The 17,199-nt window shown below is 37.9% G+C and overlaps 1 protein-coding gene across 2 annotated transcripts in view; it reads right to left on the reverse strand.

Moving 5' to 3' along the window:
- Window positions 1-17,199, reverse strand: part of AUH (AU RNA binding methylglutaconyl-CoA hydratase) — a 106,727-nt gene that overhangs the window by 5,257 nt on the left and 84,271 nt on the right. For both annotated transcript variants that reach the window (XM_069879926.1, XM_069879927.1), the window contains exon 7: window positions 650-837. In XM_069879926.1, the coding sequence (XP_069736027.1) occupies window positions 650-837 (188 nt within the window). The remainder of the gene's footprint in view (window positions 1-649; window positions 838-17,199) is intronic.

Here is a 17,199-nt window from a genome sequence, read left to right on the forward strand (position 1 = left end):
AAGGCAATACGTGAACAGGTTGCAATCAGCTGACACAAAGATTCATCTAAGAGTCATACTTAAAACTTCTTACTAGAACTTTCAAGTTGTAAAGCATAGGAATTCAGGAAATCTCATTTCAATTCTTTCATAAAGACTAAGGCAAGATGTTACTTAGAATGAATGGCAGTAAGAGCATGATTCTTTCATCAAGCTTATACACAAAGGACAGAAAGAAAATTTTCCACTAGTAAATGTTATGTTTTCAGAACACGAGTCACACTGGATGTGTCCAATTACATATGAACCTTTTTGCCTCTCTTCCGAAGTGTTCAACAACAAGAGAATAATGTATTGAGATAACTGTTTTGCTAAAAAAACCCCAAGCTTACACTGTGCTTTGTTCAAAACTTGAAAGCCAAAATCCACAATATAAACACTGACCATATCATAATAATACGACTGAGAGAGTTGTCATGCTTCATTATGAAATAATTACAACATCACACCACTCAAACTACGAGAAAAAAACTTCTGATTCCTCTCCACCTAACTAGAATAGCTTTTTAATAAATAACTTCATGACAGTTTTTCTTAATGCAGATGGTTCTTTTTAAGTCTTAAAGTTTGGTAAAAAATCAAAACTAAAATCAAAATAACTTTTTTTTACCTGAGGTAAAAATTCTCTTGCCAGAGCTAATGCTCTTCTGTATGCAGCATCCCCTGCTTCATTTTGTTCTACCACATGGCTAATCAATCCTATTGATTTTGCTTCGTCACCATCTACAACACGTGCAGAGAAGATAAGTTCTTTTGCCAAAGAAACTCCAATTGTGCGAGGTAATCGCTGTGTCCCTCCTAAAGTTTGGAAAAAGACAAAATGCAGGTTTTATTTTCCCATTCATTTATACCACAAATATAAATGCCTTGTCCAGTTCAAATATTTTCATTTTTAATTCCATAAACAATTACATGAACATACAGAAACTGAACTATCATACAAAGGCATTCCTAAATGCCTTCTTCAGTTTTGAAAGTCCATCTAAACCAAAGCCAACTGCTCTGCTTCTTAGAAAGCCACATAAACAACTGAAAAGAGGTATAATAGAGATTCTGGCTGATCACAGAAAAGTTACCTTACTCATATCAGCCAAAAGTTGAAGAAAAACTACCTGCCACTAATTACCACATCCAAAAACTCTTCTTCTTTGTAACAATCTGTATATGTATATGATATTAATCACCACAATATGAGCACTTTTGAAGAACTACACCCCAAAAGACTATTATATAGTCTATTATATATTATATAGACTATTATATATTAACAATATAGTTAATATACAGTCCATGCTAAAATTCTCATATATTAGGGACACTAAAAATTTACACATAAACAACACTAAAACCACTAGAGAAGGTCTTTAAAAAGCCACTGTTTAGTCTCTTCTTACTTTCATATTCTTATTAAAATTTTAAAGCCTGATTACAAACACTAGGAAAGGACCATGTCAGGTGTGGAACTACAGAGAAAAGCCCCTAAGTTTAGTTAGCTTTTTTTTTTACTACAGTAAAAACTTACTTGGCAGATCAGCATTTTTCAGAAGGTCAAAAAGCAGTAATTGCATTGACCAAACATGTGTAGATTGTTTAGTTGAACTAATAATTAAAATGTCCAGAACTGACAAACAATGAGAATGAAGGAATAATCATCAAAACTGAAGAAGACGATTCAAATAACAGAAGCAGATATTTGTATGAATTAAAAGAGTGTAAACAGCCTCTAACCATGAGAAAGGATTTTGAAAACAGGTAAGGCCTACCATGGATCTGAAACAAATATTCAATTTATGTATATACAGTCTGTAAGCAAAAATTTCTTTCCAAACAGCTATTTCTACAAGAGTATGCTATCATATCAAAAAAATAAGTATATGTCTATATTAAAGAGGAATATTTATATGAGGTGTTTCAAGGGAGGTGGTACAATACTGGATAAATGTGTGCTCTACTATTAAAACAGATTAATTTCCACTAAATAACAGTAGCCAAGCCAAGCCATTCAGTTATCTTACTGACAATTCCTGAAAGTACTTTAAATACATCTCTGAGACAAATAAACTGACTGGGAACAAACAAGAAGGTTTTTTTGATTCAATGATTCAGCTTTCAACTACTGCTTTTTATGAATCACAAGCTTCAGTACTATTCAGTATTCCTTTCCATAAAACAGACCTGAGCACACTACAACACACAACATTTCTGCATTATAACTGTCTACAATATTACAAAATCCTAACCTATTACAAGAAATGAGAAATATTTTCTGGGCTGAAACTAGAGGAATTAAAAAAATGCTTACATTCATAACAGTTAAAATCTGCAGAACAACAACATTAGTAAATACAAATAATGTGATATTCTCTGTGGTCTTATCACTCTGAGAGGGTTTTAGGAAGATTGTTCTAGTGTTTAGGGGGAACACACAATAGCAAGAGGAACTCCTGTGAAATAGATTCAGCTAATTCTGCTAGTTGTACAGCTAAGTCAGTGTTAGTGCTAAGGGGAAAATCTTGCTACTAGCAAAATTCAGAGAAAGTCCCTACTCTAAGGCAGTTTTATGAAAGGGACAGGGCTAGGGGACAACAGGCAGGCTGAAATAAAACTTGTAAAACACTATAAACTCTGAATCTTAAGCATTCTCATTAGCTTGAGCTGCCTCACTGGTGAGATTCACAGAGAATGACTAAAGATGTAGTTATCAACCTTTAAAACAGAACTACGTGCCATAAAAATGTGAGCTGTATTTTCAAGAAGCTTGATGCCTGTCAGACTGAGTTGTACCTCCATCATCACAAACATTTACTGACTTTTTTTTAAATAATGAACAGACCTTTTTATTTATCATCCAAGAAAAGCTGTAACGCACTTATCAACATCTGCCTTTCCACACATTTTAAGTGCACACCAGAACACAGAAAATGTCTACCTTTTAGGAACAGTTTAGCCATAACTTATACCTTTCAAGATAGTAATGGAATTTAGAAAAGTATCAGGTTTGGCTTTTGATTAAAGAAAATTATTTGTCCAATTCAAAAGATCTGAAACCACATAAGGCTGAATTTACTGACTCCACATCTTCTGCTTCTTACTTGCTTCCGGTGCCTAGTGTTTTTTCCTACTTAATTATCTCCCCCTCCATTAATGTTTTCTCTTTTCTATTACCGCTTTTACCAGGAAATGTTGAAAACAAAATTTAATTAAGCAACAATATTTCATAACTTTGACCAGACAATGGATATGTTTAAGCATGAAATAGTGTTTATAGATGAAAAAAGTGTTCTTGCCAGGTCTTACACAATAATGATTAAAGGGCAAAAAAAGCAGACTATAGTCTACGTTGTTTGGCTGCCTCCTACGCTGCAGAGCCTTTAAACAGAGAAGCTTATTCTTTGATTAATATTCACGGAACAGAAGCCAACAGTTCAGTGCATCAATCATATATATTCAGTAGTAGGAGTAAGATATATGCACACACAAAAGCAGTAAGACCCAGTTAGTCAAATGCAAACAACACACCAAAATACATCCAACACACCAGATTTACATTCATTTATGAAGAAAAGACAGAGAGTACGCTGCAGATAGATGTTCTGTTTTGGTAGCAGACAAAGTACATATAATACCTGCCAACTATAATCAGAGCTAAAGGAAGTAACACCCAGTCTTCAAAGACATTACTTAACCAAGACATTTCATCTAAATGTAGAGCAGAACTCGACGGAAGAATAGTTGTTTCATCTTCACAAATTTAATGAGATGTTATTTCAAGAACTAGTGATCTGGTATTACTCACTGTGTTGATAAAAGTATTTGAAATGCAGTTGCAATGTAAATGTTTTCTTATCTGAGATGGTATATATTCAATATTGTAATAATTATAAACAGCAGTTTTAGATGACACTGGTTCATGTGAAAAGATACAGTAAATACAAGATTGCAAAGTTCTGGTATGAAAATTGTTAAACAGTAATTTTTTTCTTTAACAAATAGTTGGGTTTGTATGAGTATTTATTTACTGACAGCAATCCATCAATTACAAAATATGTACACAAGTGGTTTGGATTAAGGGAATTACGCGCTAAATTCCCAAGAGTATATCCAACAAGATGAAGCAACTAGCTTACTGGAAATAGATTCATCATTCTGGCAAAGAATATCTACAGTTAGTAGTTTCTCATAGCTCAAGGCTCTGTCAAAACATATTGGAAAAAAAAATCCTGTTCTGACAAAAAATCCAAGCTTAATTCAATAATAATCCTGTTGATGAAGTCCAGTAAAGATGAGCCTTTCTATCCCATTCTTTCTATAATGAACTTTGTTTGATTAGTGTTAGATTAATTCAACCAACAGGCTTACAGGTTTCTTTATTAAAGACTACAGTATGTTTCTAATGTTGTATTAGACATGGTCTACAATGGTGGTGAAACCAAAGTTTGGCAGCCACAAACTTCCTAACTATTTGAGCCAGTCAAGAAATGGCTCAAACGTATCCCTGCGAATCTTTTGCAGAAAGCTGTATAAACTTTTCTCCTTTCCATTTAAACTTCTAGAAACACTGAACACAGAAACCTGCTGTTCATAATACTGAACCCTTAGCAATATGAACCCATAAATAAACTAACAAGGAAAAAATTATTATTTTAATGTAATATTTTTCAGACATGTAAATCATATTTCTAAAATCTGTGTAACAAACATATTTTCCACTTTTGAAATACCTATCATCCATTGCTAAGCTAAGCAATTTTCAAAATATTAAATACTAAAAAAGCCTAAACACTCTACCAAGATGATATAAACCCAGGTACAAATCTTTATAGTCTCAGACACCCCAAACCCTTTCACAAAAGAAAATATGAACAGCCCTTCACCAGCAAAAAACACCTAACTGATGAACAACTGAAACCAGCTTAGGCTGTTAAGGATATCAACAAAGACACAAGTGACTGGGTGAAAATGGGATGGAGGAGAAAAGAAACAAAACATTATCTCTGCAAGGGGAAAAAAAAGCACTGAGCTGACAAAGAGCCAGTACTAGGCAAGACCACTGTCAAGTCTTGGCCATATAGATAGAGAAGCAGAGTGGAGACCTGAGGAAAGCCTGAGACAGTGGCCTGAGGCTGATTCAAGAGGTTGCCCCAGGGTCTGTGATGACTGTGAAGATAAACTGAAGTGAGATTTAGTAGTAGGCTGCCAAAAGGGCTCACAGAAGTCTGGCTTGCCAGTCAAGCTGAAGAAAGCCCTGCAGGTACATCAGGCACAACCACACCCAAGGCTGAAGAAACAGGATAACCTGCTGCCTCCACCAACCTGGCAATGGCAAACCCCAGCTCCAAAACTATCAACTTAATTTGCAAATCAGCCCTTAACTTTCACAAGTAGTTTTATGATTCTGCATCTGTGGACTGGTTATTTAAAAACCTATCTGAAAAACACCTAGAATATATCGAACCGCCATGTGTGGGTGGCTTGAAGGCAGCAGCTTGAATCAGAAGAATGTAGTATTTGGCTTAAAGGTCTACAAACACTTACAATGATGAGAGAAAGTGTAAACACATTTTCAGAATTCACAAGCAGTTAAATAATCACAGCTTTTGTACAGAAAGATGAAGTTGTCAGGTAATTTAGAAAAACTAATTTATTTTCAATGTAAGTAATCTTGTACATTGAGAAAGACAGAAGATGGATTCCCAGCAGATGGCTATATATGTGAAAGGAATAGAATCACAATATGCATCGAGAACCTGATTTTATAAAACGGCCTCTGCTTCAAATGGATTCTTCATCTGGTGTATGACGCTTACTCCACATTTCTGTCACAAGCAAGGTACAACCAACTGCAAGAACTCCACTGCCAAACTAAACACCACTTGACAAGCACAGATCTGCACTACCACCCGTGGAGTCCCAGGACTTTTGAGTTTTCAGCATTGCACACATAATCTCCGTTATTTTTTTAAACTGAAATTATTTACTCATCTACTTATTAACTGATCCACTTATTACTTAAATGCAAGAAACACGAGCACACATAAGTACTGGGTAAGGCCATGTGCCTTCCTATTACTCCAGATAGGAACTTGGTCTTACTGTTATTAGGGAATTCAATGACAGAAAGTGAACTTAAACAAAATTTAGAAGTATATACACATAAAACATAACTTATCTTGCTGCAGATAGAAATTAATGGCCCAAGAGAAGGCATTTTACAGTTTCAAAATTACACCCACACATTTACCAAGTCATTACTCAGCTGTAACAACAGGTAGGAGGTTTAGACCAGCACTGCTCTGTATGATCATAATTTACGAATCATGTAGGCTTTATGAGTAATATTAGGTAAACACTGTTATTTAACTTGTATTTTCTTTAAAAAAATTATACTTCCATGTTCTTACAGTTTTGGATTGACTAGGACTGCTAAGGTTTGAGTCACGTGAAAATGAGGACTAAAAATCCAAACACGAAAAGAACTATCATCATTATCAAGGCCAAGCAGAATACAGAAAAATTAAATACCACAGTAATATCCTATTTTTATTTGTGTGTTGAACAAGACTGAAGTCCCAAACTGGGACAATTACTTTAGGTTTTAATGGACAGAAATGAAGTAAGGAAACAACAACCAAAGCAAAAACCAGATGATTAAATATGAAGTCTTCATGGCTTATGAGAGACTGACTTGAACAATTTCTTCATTTCAGTGCTCTTCATATGGAAATCTACTATTTTATTCTTCCGCACAGCAACAAAATCCATCACTCTACAACACCCCCCAACCTATTCCTAACCCTATTCTTTCTCCCATCCTGACTACTATCAAATTAACCTGTTTTCAACTGTTACAAAGTAATAGGTTTTTAAGAATTTACCTCTGAAATTATTCATCCCTGAAATACTTCGACTTGATCAGCACTAAGGAAAAGGACAATCAGTGGCTAATAGAATGGGAGCCCAAGGAAAACACCAAAGCCAACAAGACTGTAGGAGGGCACAACCCTGTCTGGTTCCGCTGTCAAATCCCAAGAAAGCAGAGTGCTCTCTCTACTGATAAATATATCTAAAATTAATTCATACATATGAAGCGTATTTTTCACCTCGAGTAGGATGTCCTCCCAGATAAGGCAGCCATACACCACAGCCACACTGCACACAGCATAGTACCTAGGATATAAGATAATGTCTGTAACACTGATTTGAAAAAAACATGCTCTAAAAAAAAAATGGCCTTTGTTCAGAGCCAGCATGCATTAACCTAACAATTTGCAATGCAAAAAGCAAACTTTCAGTAAATTAGAATTTGAGATACCAAAGTTGATCTTCAAAAATAATCCCAAATTCTTGATCTGTTTGATTTTGTAGCGCTACCTAGGAGTGCCAGAATGACATTCTGCTTTTACTTCCCACACTAACCTTTTATATGTTATTTGACAGTAATAGTTGATATGTGAAGAAACAGCCACCACTGTTACTAGAAGTTCTGTCACATGAATAATTGAAATATTATTTTTACTTGTGCATGTTAATTTGTATTCCGAATGTCACATTATTTGCTGTTCCTTGTAAGTACATTACCTATCTGCAAGATTAAAACTTACATTAGAAATTAACAATTAAATTAATCATAATTGTAAATATAAACATGCGTTCAATCTATGTCATAAGATATTCCCCATGTGCTAATGTTGACCACATGGATATTTGCATGTCTAGCTTGAAACAATGAAAGACTTCATTTTTTCAGAGACACAAACAGCTTTAGTGACTTCAGCTTCAGATTTGCATGCTCGATACCTGCAGATTGGCTAACAAAACACTAAAATAAAAACTAAAACACTGATAACAAAGATACTGCAGCTGGAGTGAAATGAACATACCAGGACAGAAGCCTATGACACAGGCTGGTAGAGAAGCTAATTTTCCAAAGCCAGGATAATCCCTTACAGGCTCTAGAGAAAACTTCTGTATTCACTATACAAATATGATTCAGTCACTACTCATCTATACTGAGAGCAGCAGACACCCTCCAGACTACAGTAAAGACCACGTGTTCAAAGACTGAAAGGCTACTCAACATAAACAAATGCAGCTGGAAGAAGATCCAAACTGCTTATTTGTTCATTTCCTTAACAGGAAATCACATCTCTCTATTACTTTTGACTGATACTTGCTTCCATATATTGCTGTTCAGCAGCAACTGAGAGAGGGTAGGTAGCACTAGCACATTGTTTTGAGTGACACTGCTATTAAAAGGCCAGACAACAGATGGTATGTTTAAAACTACTCTTCTTTCCTCACTTATAGATACTATTTCATTTAACACGAAGTGTTAACATTTGAGAATCAGACCTTTTAAAGATATTACAGTCTAAATTAATTTTAAAGTTTCACTTTAATATGCATATAATTTTGTATAAAGATAAATAACAACTTCAAATGTATGTGGGAAAGATTTTCTATGAGGATAGTTCCTGTGCAACTGTGGATCTACCCTGATAAGTGCAAAATGGTATTTTAACATTTTATTGTTTGAAATTACTCAGAAATTTTTCCATAATGAAAAGATCTGTCACTTTCTAGTCAATTTGTACGTCCTCAAAAAAACCTAAAAGCCAATAATTGACAGGAAATCAACAAAGGAAGAGATTAAATGAATTATTATTCCCAGGCTGTAGCTGTCAGACTGTTAAAATACTAAGGACAGTAATTATATTAATACCCTTTGTATTTCACCTGTTGCTGTGACACAGCAATACGGAAGAGAAGTCACTGTTTATAGCATTCAATGCAAAATGACTGTATGCAATGGCAAGTGTTTCCCTAGAGATGGAGAAGCTGGTGCTAATTAGATGCTTCTGTCACCTACTCATGCACAGATGAGTTGGCTTCCTTGGACCTTTACTGTTTTAAAGATCAAAGAAATCAGATATTAATTTTATTTTCCTCACATCCTACATCCTAATTCTAGGAAGAGAGACATTTAGGAATACATATGCAGGATATAATGAAGAAGCTAATCTGCATCAGCAGCAAGAGCTAGGACAGTTTGCCAGAAACACTGCATTTACTACAAGAATTTTGAAATATCTTTTAATTAACATAGGTCGTTAAGACAAGTTTGTAATAAACACTAAGGATCAACAACATAGGGCGTACCATTCAATTCTCACTAGCTAGCCTCACTGTGCTCTTCAGGCAGGACCACTCTGATGTGAGCCTACCTAACCACTGAAGCCCCTTTGGGCTTCTCGATGTGGCTACAGCCTGGTTGCTGCTCCTACTTTTGGATCTCTCAAGGCACTCCTACATGCAGATCCTTTGATCCTTCTCGGGCAGCATTCCACCTACTTGATTAAAGAGTCATTGCTAGCTATCTCCCAAATCCATGGCAGTTTAGGAACATCTTACTGGAGCCTGAAGACTTCAAAAGCTTTATACTATCTTTATTACGAGGCCAGGAGTTGGGTTACTTGTGCTTTCCAAGAAAGCCATCAGTGTTCTATAGTGCAATGATGGCAACTATACAATATAATTTAAATATCAGAAATTCCCTTTTATACACCAACTTTATACAGGACTGTATTTTACATGAATATTCCTAAAGTCAGTTACTGAATCTCTGGAAGAAATAATCTCGATAATTTTTTTTGCTTATTCTTTTTAGTAGAAAAGACGAGTAATATTTTTATCTTCTATGCCTCAAAACCGTTGAGTCACACTTCTTAAGCACAGAAAGCATCTACTTGTAATATTCATAACTGAGTAGTTCAGGGTGTGTATGTGTGCTGCTTTAATTCATTTATTGATACAAAAAAGGCAAAAAATTGTACACAGTATCATAAACACTCTTTCTACCTGCTTCTTCCCCCTTACTAACAGCTAATATTCTTACAGCTTCCCATGTTGAAAGGCAGATTTCTTTTGATTGACCATTAACATTTTCAAATCCACACCAACTGCTCTAGCAGTATGAAACAGGTTTAATATTTTCAGTTAGCTCTAACACATTACATTCATATCTGAGAACAAGGGAAGTGTGATACATCAGAAACTATTTTGCAACTTCTGTGGCCATTCCTAGTCCAAGTCTGGCAACCGCTATTTAACAGGCTAAATTGGCTTTTCTAATAGCAGAAGGGTGCAACCTAAGATGATGTGTTACAGCAAATGTAGAAGTTCCTAAGTTTACAAACCTGATTATACCTGTTATAATTTATAAACTACACATGAAAAGTATCTCACTCTATCACAGCCAGACTAATTTGATTTTGTTAAAAAAAAAGAAAAAAAAAAAGAAAAAAGGGAAAGGAAGGGATTATTAAACCCTTAACATTTTTCTCTAAAAATGAGGGACAATCAGAAGATGAAAGAAGCTGTCGTTTGATGGATTTTTACCTTGTTGATATAGCTATTTATATTCTTTCATTTCACAGAAGTTTTCAAACAAATAAATGTTTTAATATCACCATAGCATTGGTGTCTCACAGATACTATTCAAATGTATTTCCCCAGCACTCCTGCAAGATGAAATATTACCTTCATGTACTTTTATATAGAAAAATGAATAATCATGTCCCCCAAACGAGGCTGAAAAATATATAGAAAACAGGGAGTGATGTTCACTTTACAAAATACGGTAACAAACCATAAAAAATGTTGACTACTAGCTAATTAAATAAGAACCACTTATTCTGTGGAGGACGATATTAATGAAAAAAATGGATGATGCAGTTTATCATGTTTCATAATGCATATGTACAGAGAAGACAATTTTAGTCATGGGCCGTTATAGTGACAGTCAAACTTGCTACAGTTTTTCCAATAACCATTAGAAAATGTGAATTCATCAGTAAGTGAGATATTCAGGATAAACACACCTGTTTTCATTGAATGAAACAATAGTGGGTTTCCTCCAAAAGCAGCTCTGTTTCCTGTTGGTTAACTTACAAAACTTATTGAAGTCCACCAGACTCTTCAGTCTGAGAAAGCTTAGGCATAAGAAGCGTCCAGCCCCACAGACTGTAAGACTGGCTAGTTTATAGCTCTGTGGGAGATTGACCAGCCAAACTATGTTAGGTCTAAGACTTAAGAAGCATAAGACTACCTGGCCAGTTGGCTAAAGTATATCAAACTCTGGCCAAACTAGATGCCCAAGGGTATTAGCCATACCAACAGGCTGGCCAAGGAAACTGGCAGCTCCTCAGAGCTCCCCCACAGAGGCCTCAGGATCCAAGGCCCTATTCAAGATGATTCTTAGGCTTCAGACATGGAGTGATAAACCTCTGTAAGACACAGGCAGGTTGGATAAGCAGCTGATCAAGAGTCTAGAAATGCAAGACTTCATACAATTGACTTTTCTTAATTTTACTTCGTCTTCTTCGTATTAATTCCTGCCTTGGTTTTATGTGTCAAAAAACTTCCCTTTCTTCTTAGCCATAACAGCTACTACAAAGTTCTTGGGTTTTTCAGTTGCCTTTCACCACAAAACAAAATGGGTTCAGAGTATTATACATAGCTTTGTTTCCCTCCTGAAATAATTATCTATTTTATCTCTCCAACACGATTTCATTAGGAGATTAAGCTTCCTTTATATGTTCAGCAATCTAAGTTGAAGCTTAATAACTTTCCTGAGTTCTGGCAATTTAAAAGAAAGGGGCTGAGACAGCATTTCACACCAAACCCCTCAAACTCTAGAAGTCAATATGAAACCTGCAAATGGAGATCAGGAAAACTAAGAGAGTTTCCTAAAGAGTAGATGTTAATTATCTCATGGCAGGAGGAGAAATAGCTAAATGCTACTTGGTTCAATTTTCTAGTACCCCCTGCAGGTTAATACAAAGGAGAAGTATTTGGCTTCAAAGTGAATGGCATATATATCCTGCCTAATTAAAATGAAAATAAGACCAAAGGTCTTTTATGTTGTTATTAATATTTAATAAAATATTTCTAAGCTTCTATGTGAAGAGAATACCAAAGGGAGTTATGACTATATTTCACCCATCTCTTCAGTTTCAGGAAGTGACAATACCTTCTTCACGTTACCGTACTACCTGTTATTGTTGGGATTATACTTAATAATCTTCCTTGTTTTCATGCTCCCTCACATCCATATCAGGTTATCCAGACCACTCCCACTCCTTTGATCAAAAAGACAAAATAGACTGTTCAGCCAGTTTAGTTACCTCAAGTAGAAAATAATTTTTTAATGTACATTAGAGATTCCAAAACAAATATGGAATTTCATGAATTCTTTGCATTATGGAGCTATATTTTTTATTTTCTATTGCATCATCTAATGATCCTGCACTTTACACTACTGTATGATCAGTTTTCATTTCACATGCATATTAATCTTCTTTGTTGTAGCAATATGATGATTTATATTTCTATATAAAGGCAGTACTTGTCATATCACCTTTGTTAATATAACATAAAACATCCTAATATAAAGTGTTATTTTTAATTGAGTATAATCGCTCAAGATTTTTATTCCTCTTCCCTTTACAAGCATTACCCAGCAAGTTGTTCATATTGCTAAGGCTGTAAGTGTTTTTTTAATTAAGCTGAAACAGTTCATCTGTACTTAAGAATGAAACTCCTGGAAAATATGTTTGAATGGCCTTATTTTAAGCCCTTCTAACATCTCTGCTATGGAATACAGAGTTAAATTTGGCTTGACACTGGTAGCAATGTCTGCAGAACATGTCATTTGCAATCCACACAACATATTTTGGGCAAGCTTCACTCTTTAAAAAAATCTCATTATGAACAGCACCAGTATATACGCTCATGAAATGGAAAAACATACAGAAAAATACATAAAAAGCTGGAATAAAATGTTGCAATCTATACTGTGCAGTTTTGTGCAAGATTGCACATAGTAGCAGCTATTGTTTGAGTGCTGCACCTTTCAATTTTGTTCTTCCAAACAACATTTGATCTTTTCCAAACAAACATGACGACACTAAGCTGGGTGGAAGTGTCGATCTGCTGGAGGATAGAGAAGCTCTGCAAAGGGATCTGAACAGGCTGGACCGCTGGGCTGAGTCCAATGGCATGAGGTTTAACAAGGCCAAATGCTGGGTCCTGCACTTGGGGCACAACAACCCTATGCAGTGCTACAGACTAGGAGAAGTCTGTCTAGAAAGCTGCCTGGAGGAGAGGGACCTGGGGGTGTTGGTTGACAACCGACTGAATATGAGCCAGCAGTGTGCCCAGGTGGCCAAGAAGGCCAATGGCATCTTGGCTTGTATCAGAAACGGTGTGACCAGCAGGTCCAGGGAGGTTATCTTCCCTCTGTACTCAGCACTGGTGAGACCGCTCCTCGAATACTGTGTTCAGTTCTGGGCCCCTCACCACAAGAAGGATGTTGAGGCTCTGGAACGAGTCCAGAGAAGAGCAACAAAGCTGGTGAAGGGGCTGGAGAACAGGCCTTATGAGGAGCGGCTAAGAGAGCTGGGGTTGTTTAGCCTGGAGAAGAGGAGGCTGAGGGGTGACCTCATTGCTTTCTACAACTACCTGAAAGGAGGTTGGAGAGAAGAGGGTGCTGGCCTCTTCTTCCAAGTGACAGGGGACCGGACAAGAGGGAATGGCCTCAAGCTCCGCCAGAGGAGGTTTAGGCTAGACGTTAGGAAAAAATTCTTTACAGAAAGGGTCGCTGGGCACTGGAACAGGCTGCCCAGGGAGGTGATTGAGTCACCTTCCCTGGAGGTGTTTAAGGCACGGGTGGATGAGGTGCTGAGGGATATGGTTTAGTGTTTGATAGGAACGGTTGGACTCGATGATCCGGTGGGTCTCTTCCAACCTGGTTATTCTGTGATTCTGTGATTTTATACATCCCTGTATGATCTCCTGTGTGTCTCCCCTGCTCTTTTTTTCTTTTGAGGATCAACACAAGGAACCATATATGGCAGACTTTTTAAGGACACATGTAAGGTATACTACCTTCAGCTGCGAGATACCACATTTCTCTGCTTTTAAAAGGTAACAGAAAAATTTCCCAGCAGTAATATCAAACACTATGTAGAGTGGGTTGAGACTCCTGACAAAAGAAGGGCAATGTGGCATTTGACAAGACATTCAGGTCTCTAAACTGGAAAGATGTGGATTTGATGGATGGACCACTTGGTGGATGAGGAATTGGCTAGATGGTCACACTCAAAGAGTTGTCATCAACAGCTGAGTGTAAAAGTGGACATCAATAAAAAGTGGTGTTCCTAAGGGGTTGGTATTGGGACCAATGCTGTTTAACATCTTTGTCAGACAAGGACAGCGGGTGGCTTTGAAAGAATCCTCAGGAAGTTTGTCGATGACACTAAACTGTGTGCCGCACCTGAAATGCTGGAAGGAAGTGATGCCATCCAGAGGGTCTTTGATAGGCTTGAAAGGTAAGCCTATGTGAACCACACGAAGTTCAACAAGGCCAAGAGCTAGGTCCTGCACCTGGGTCGGGGCAATCCCAAGCACAACTACAGGCTGGGTGGAGAACGGATTGAGAGCAGCCCTGAAGAGAAGGACTCGGGTTTGCTGGTGGATGAGAATCTCAACATGAGCCAGCACTGTGCAAATGCAGCCCAGATGGTCAACCATATCTTGGGCTGCATCAAAAAACCAGTGAACATCAGGTCAAGGGAGGTCATTCTGCCCCTATACTCTGCTCTCATGAGATGACATCCGGAATACTGAGTACAGCTCTGGAGCCCTTAGCACAGGAAATACATGGGCCTGCTAGAGAGCATCCAGAGGAGAGACACCAAAATGATCAAAGGCCTGGAACACCTCCCATATGAAGAGAGGCTGAGAGAGTTGGAGTTGTTCAGCCTAGAGAAGAGAAGGCTCCCAGGAAGACCTTAGAGCAGCCTTCCAGTATTTGAAAGGGGCCTACAGGAAAGCAGTAGAGCGTCTCCTAACCAGGGAGTGCAGTGACAGCATGAAGGGTAATGGTTTTAAGCTGAAAGAAGGGAGATTTAGATTAGATATGAGGAAGAAATTTTTTACTGTGAGGGTGGTGAGGCACTGGAACAAATTGCTCAGAGAAGTCATAGAAGCCCCATCCCTGGAATTGTTTAAGGTCAGGTTGGATGAGGTTTTGCAACCTGATCTACTGGAAGGCATCCCTGCTCATGGGAGGGGGGTTGGCTCTAGATGAATTTTAATGTCCCTTCCAACCCAAACCAAACCATTCTATGATTCTATGACTTGCAGTATGCCTGTATGGGAGCATTCTGAAATGTGGGACTAATTAATATCAAAATAAGAAAGTTCAATTTCAACATTAATTAGAATAAATAAAGTTAATTATTTGTGCCCACTTGGGAATTAACATAAATTAAACACTTAAATGAAATAAATTTTAAAATGACACTCCTCTTCCACCATAACTAGATCTTTAAAAAAAACACTAGTCTACTCCCAACTCTATAAGGACTGCCCATAGTAATTTCTGATTTATCCCCATCAAACATCATTTTTTATGTACCATCTGTCCATTTGGACTCTCACAGTGCCCTGCCCTGTTTCCCATTTGCTCATTCACAGGTCAGCACCAGTCCTCTCCCTACTGCCACGGCTCTTCAGCAGGCGTTTCTCACTTCCTCCTTAGCTGCTGGTTCCTTAATGTCTCGTCTTTTCAGTTCCAGAATTGCTTACCAAATTTTTCCACCTAAAAAACTAATGCAACTATTTCCAAATCCCCATTTCTTCTCCAGTTCTGCTTCCTTCTGAAGTCCAGTTTCTGGCTAAACCAGTCCTGAGTGGAGCTGTGTCTTCCTCCCTCACACTCCCTATAAGCCATGAATCTCCACAAGGTGCTAGGGTGCTCCCCAGCTAGCCACACACTGTCATGTTGTGGGCACTACAGCAGGGCTGTTGAGAGCACAGAAAAAGGCCTAAGACTTCTGCCATAAAGCCTGACTTCTGCCTCTCAATTCAAAGAAAATAATGCTTAGGCCTAAACAGAAACAAACGTCGTTATCAAGCTCCAGAAAAAGATCTATATAAAGCATGTGGAAGACCCAACATTTTTGCCTTCATCTTCACTACCAGCCTCCCTTTCCACACTTCTCAACTGAATGGACTGCAAGACAGGGACTGGGGGAGCAAAATCCCTCCCACTGTAGGAGAAGATTACATTCATAAGCACCTGAGGAACCTGAACATATAGAAGTCTATGGGACTTGACGAGATGCATCCCAGATTCCTGCCATAACTTCACCAAGGGCAAGTCCTGCCTGACCAACATAGTGGTCTCCTATGACGGAGTGATCACATCAGTAGTCAAGGGAAGACCTATGGATGTAATCTATCTGGACTGCTGTAAGGCCTTTCACACAGTCCTTTACAACATCCTTCTTTCTAAATTTGAGAGATATCAATTTGATGGGTGGACTGTTTGGTGGTCACATCCAGAGGGTAATGGTCAATGGCTTGATGTCCAGATGAAGACTGATTACATGTCCTTCAGGGGTACATATTGGGACCAGCACTGTTTTTCATCAATGACAGAGGGGGATTAAGTGTACCCTCAGCAAGTTTGCAGGTAACACCAAGTTGAGTGGTACAGTTGACACCCCTATACTTGACGCCATCAAGAGTAACCTGGACAAGCTTGAGAAGTGGGCCCATGTGAACTTCATGAGGTTCAATAAGGCCAAGTGCAAGATCCTGCACCTGGGTAGGGAAATCCTCTGGTATCAATACAGGCTGGGGGATGAGGGGGATTGAAAGCAGCCCTGCAGAGAAGAACTTAAAAGGCACTAGTAGATAAAAATTGGACATGAACAAGCAACGTGCGCTCACAGCCCAAAAGACCAACTGTATCCTGAGCTGCCTCAAAAGCAGCGTTGCAAGCAGGTCGACAGAGTACTGCGTTCTTATGACAGGAAAGACAGGAACCTGTTAGAGCAGGTCCAGAGGATGGCAACAAAAGTGATCAGAGGGCTGGAACAGCTCTCTTGTGAAGAAAGCCTGAGAGGGTTGGGACTGCAACATGGAGCAGAGAAGAATCCAGGGAGACCTTGTCATGGTCTTTCAATACTTAAACTTTTACTAGGACCTGTTGCACTTAGACAAGGGGTAATGGTTTTAAACTAGAAGAGGGCATATTAAGACTAGATATAAAGAAGACATCTTTTTTTTCCTTCTACAATGCTGAGACAC

Source organism: Phaenicophaeus curvirostris, chromosome Z (assembly GCF_032191515.1).
Source record: "Phaenicophaeus curvirostris isolate KB17595 chromosome Z, BPBGC_Pcur_1.0, whole genome shotgun sequence".
NCBI lineage: Eukaryota > Metazoa > Chordata > Aves > Cuculiformes > Cuculidae > Phaenicophaeus > Phaenicophaeus curvirostris.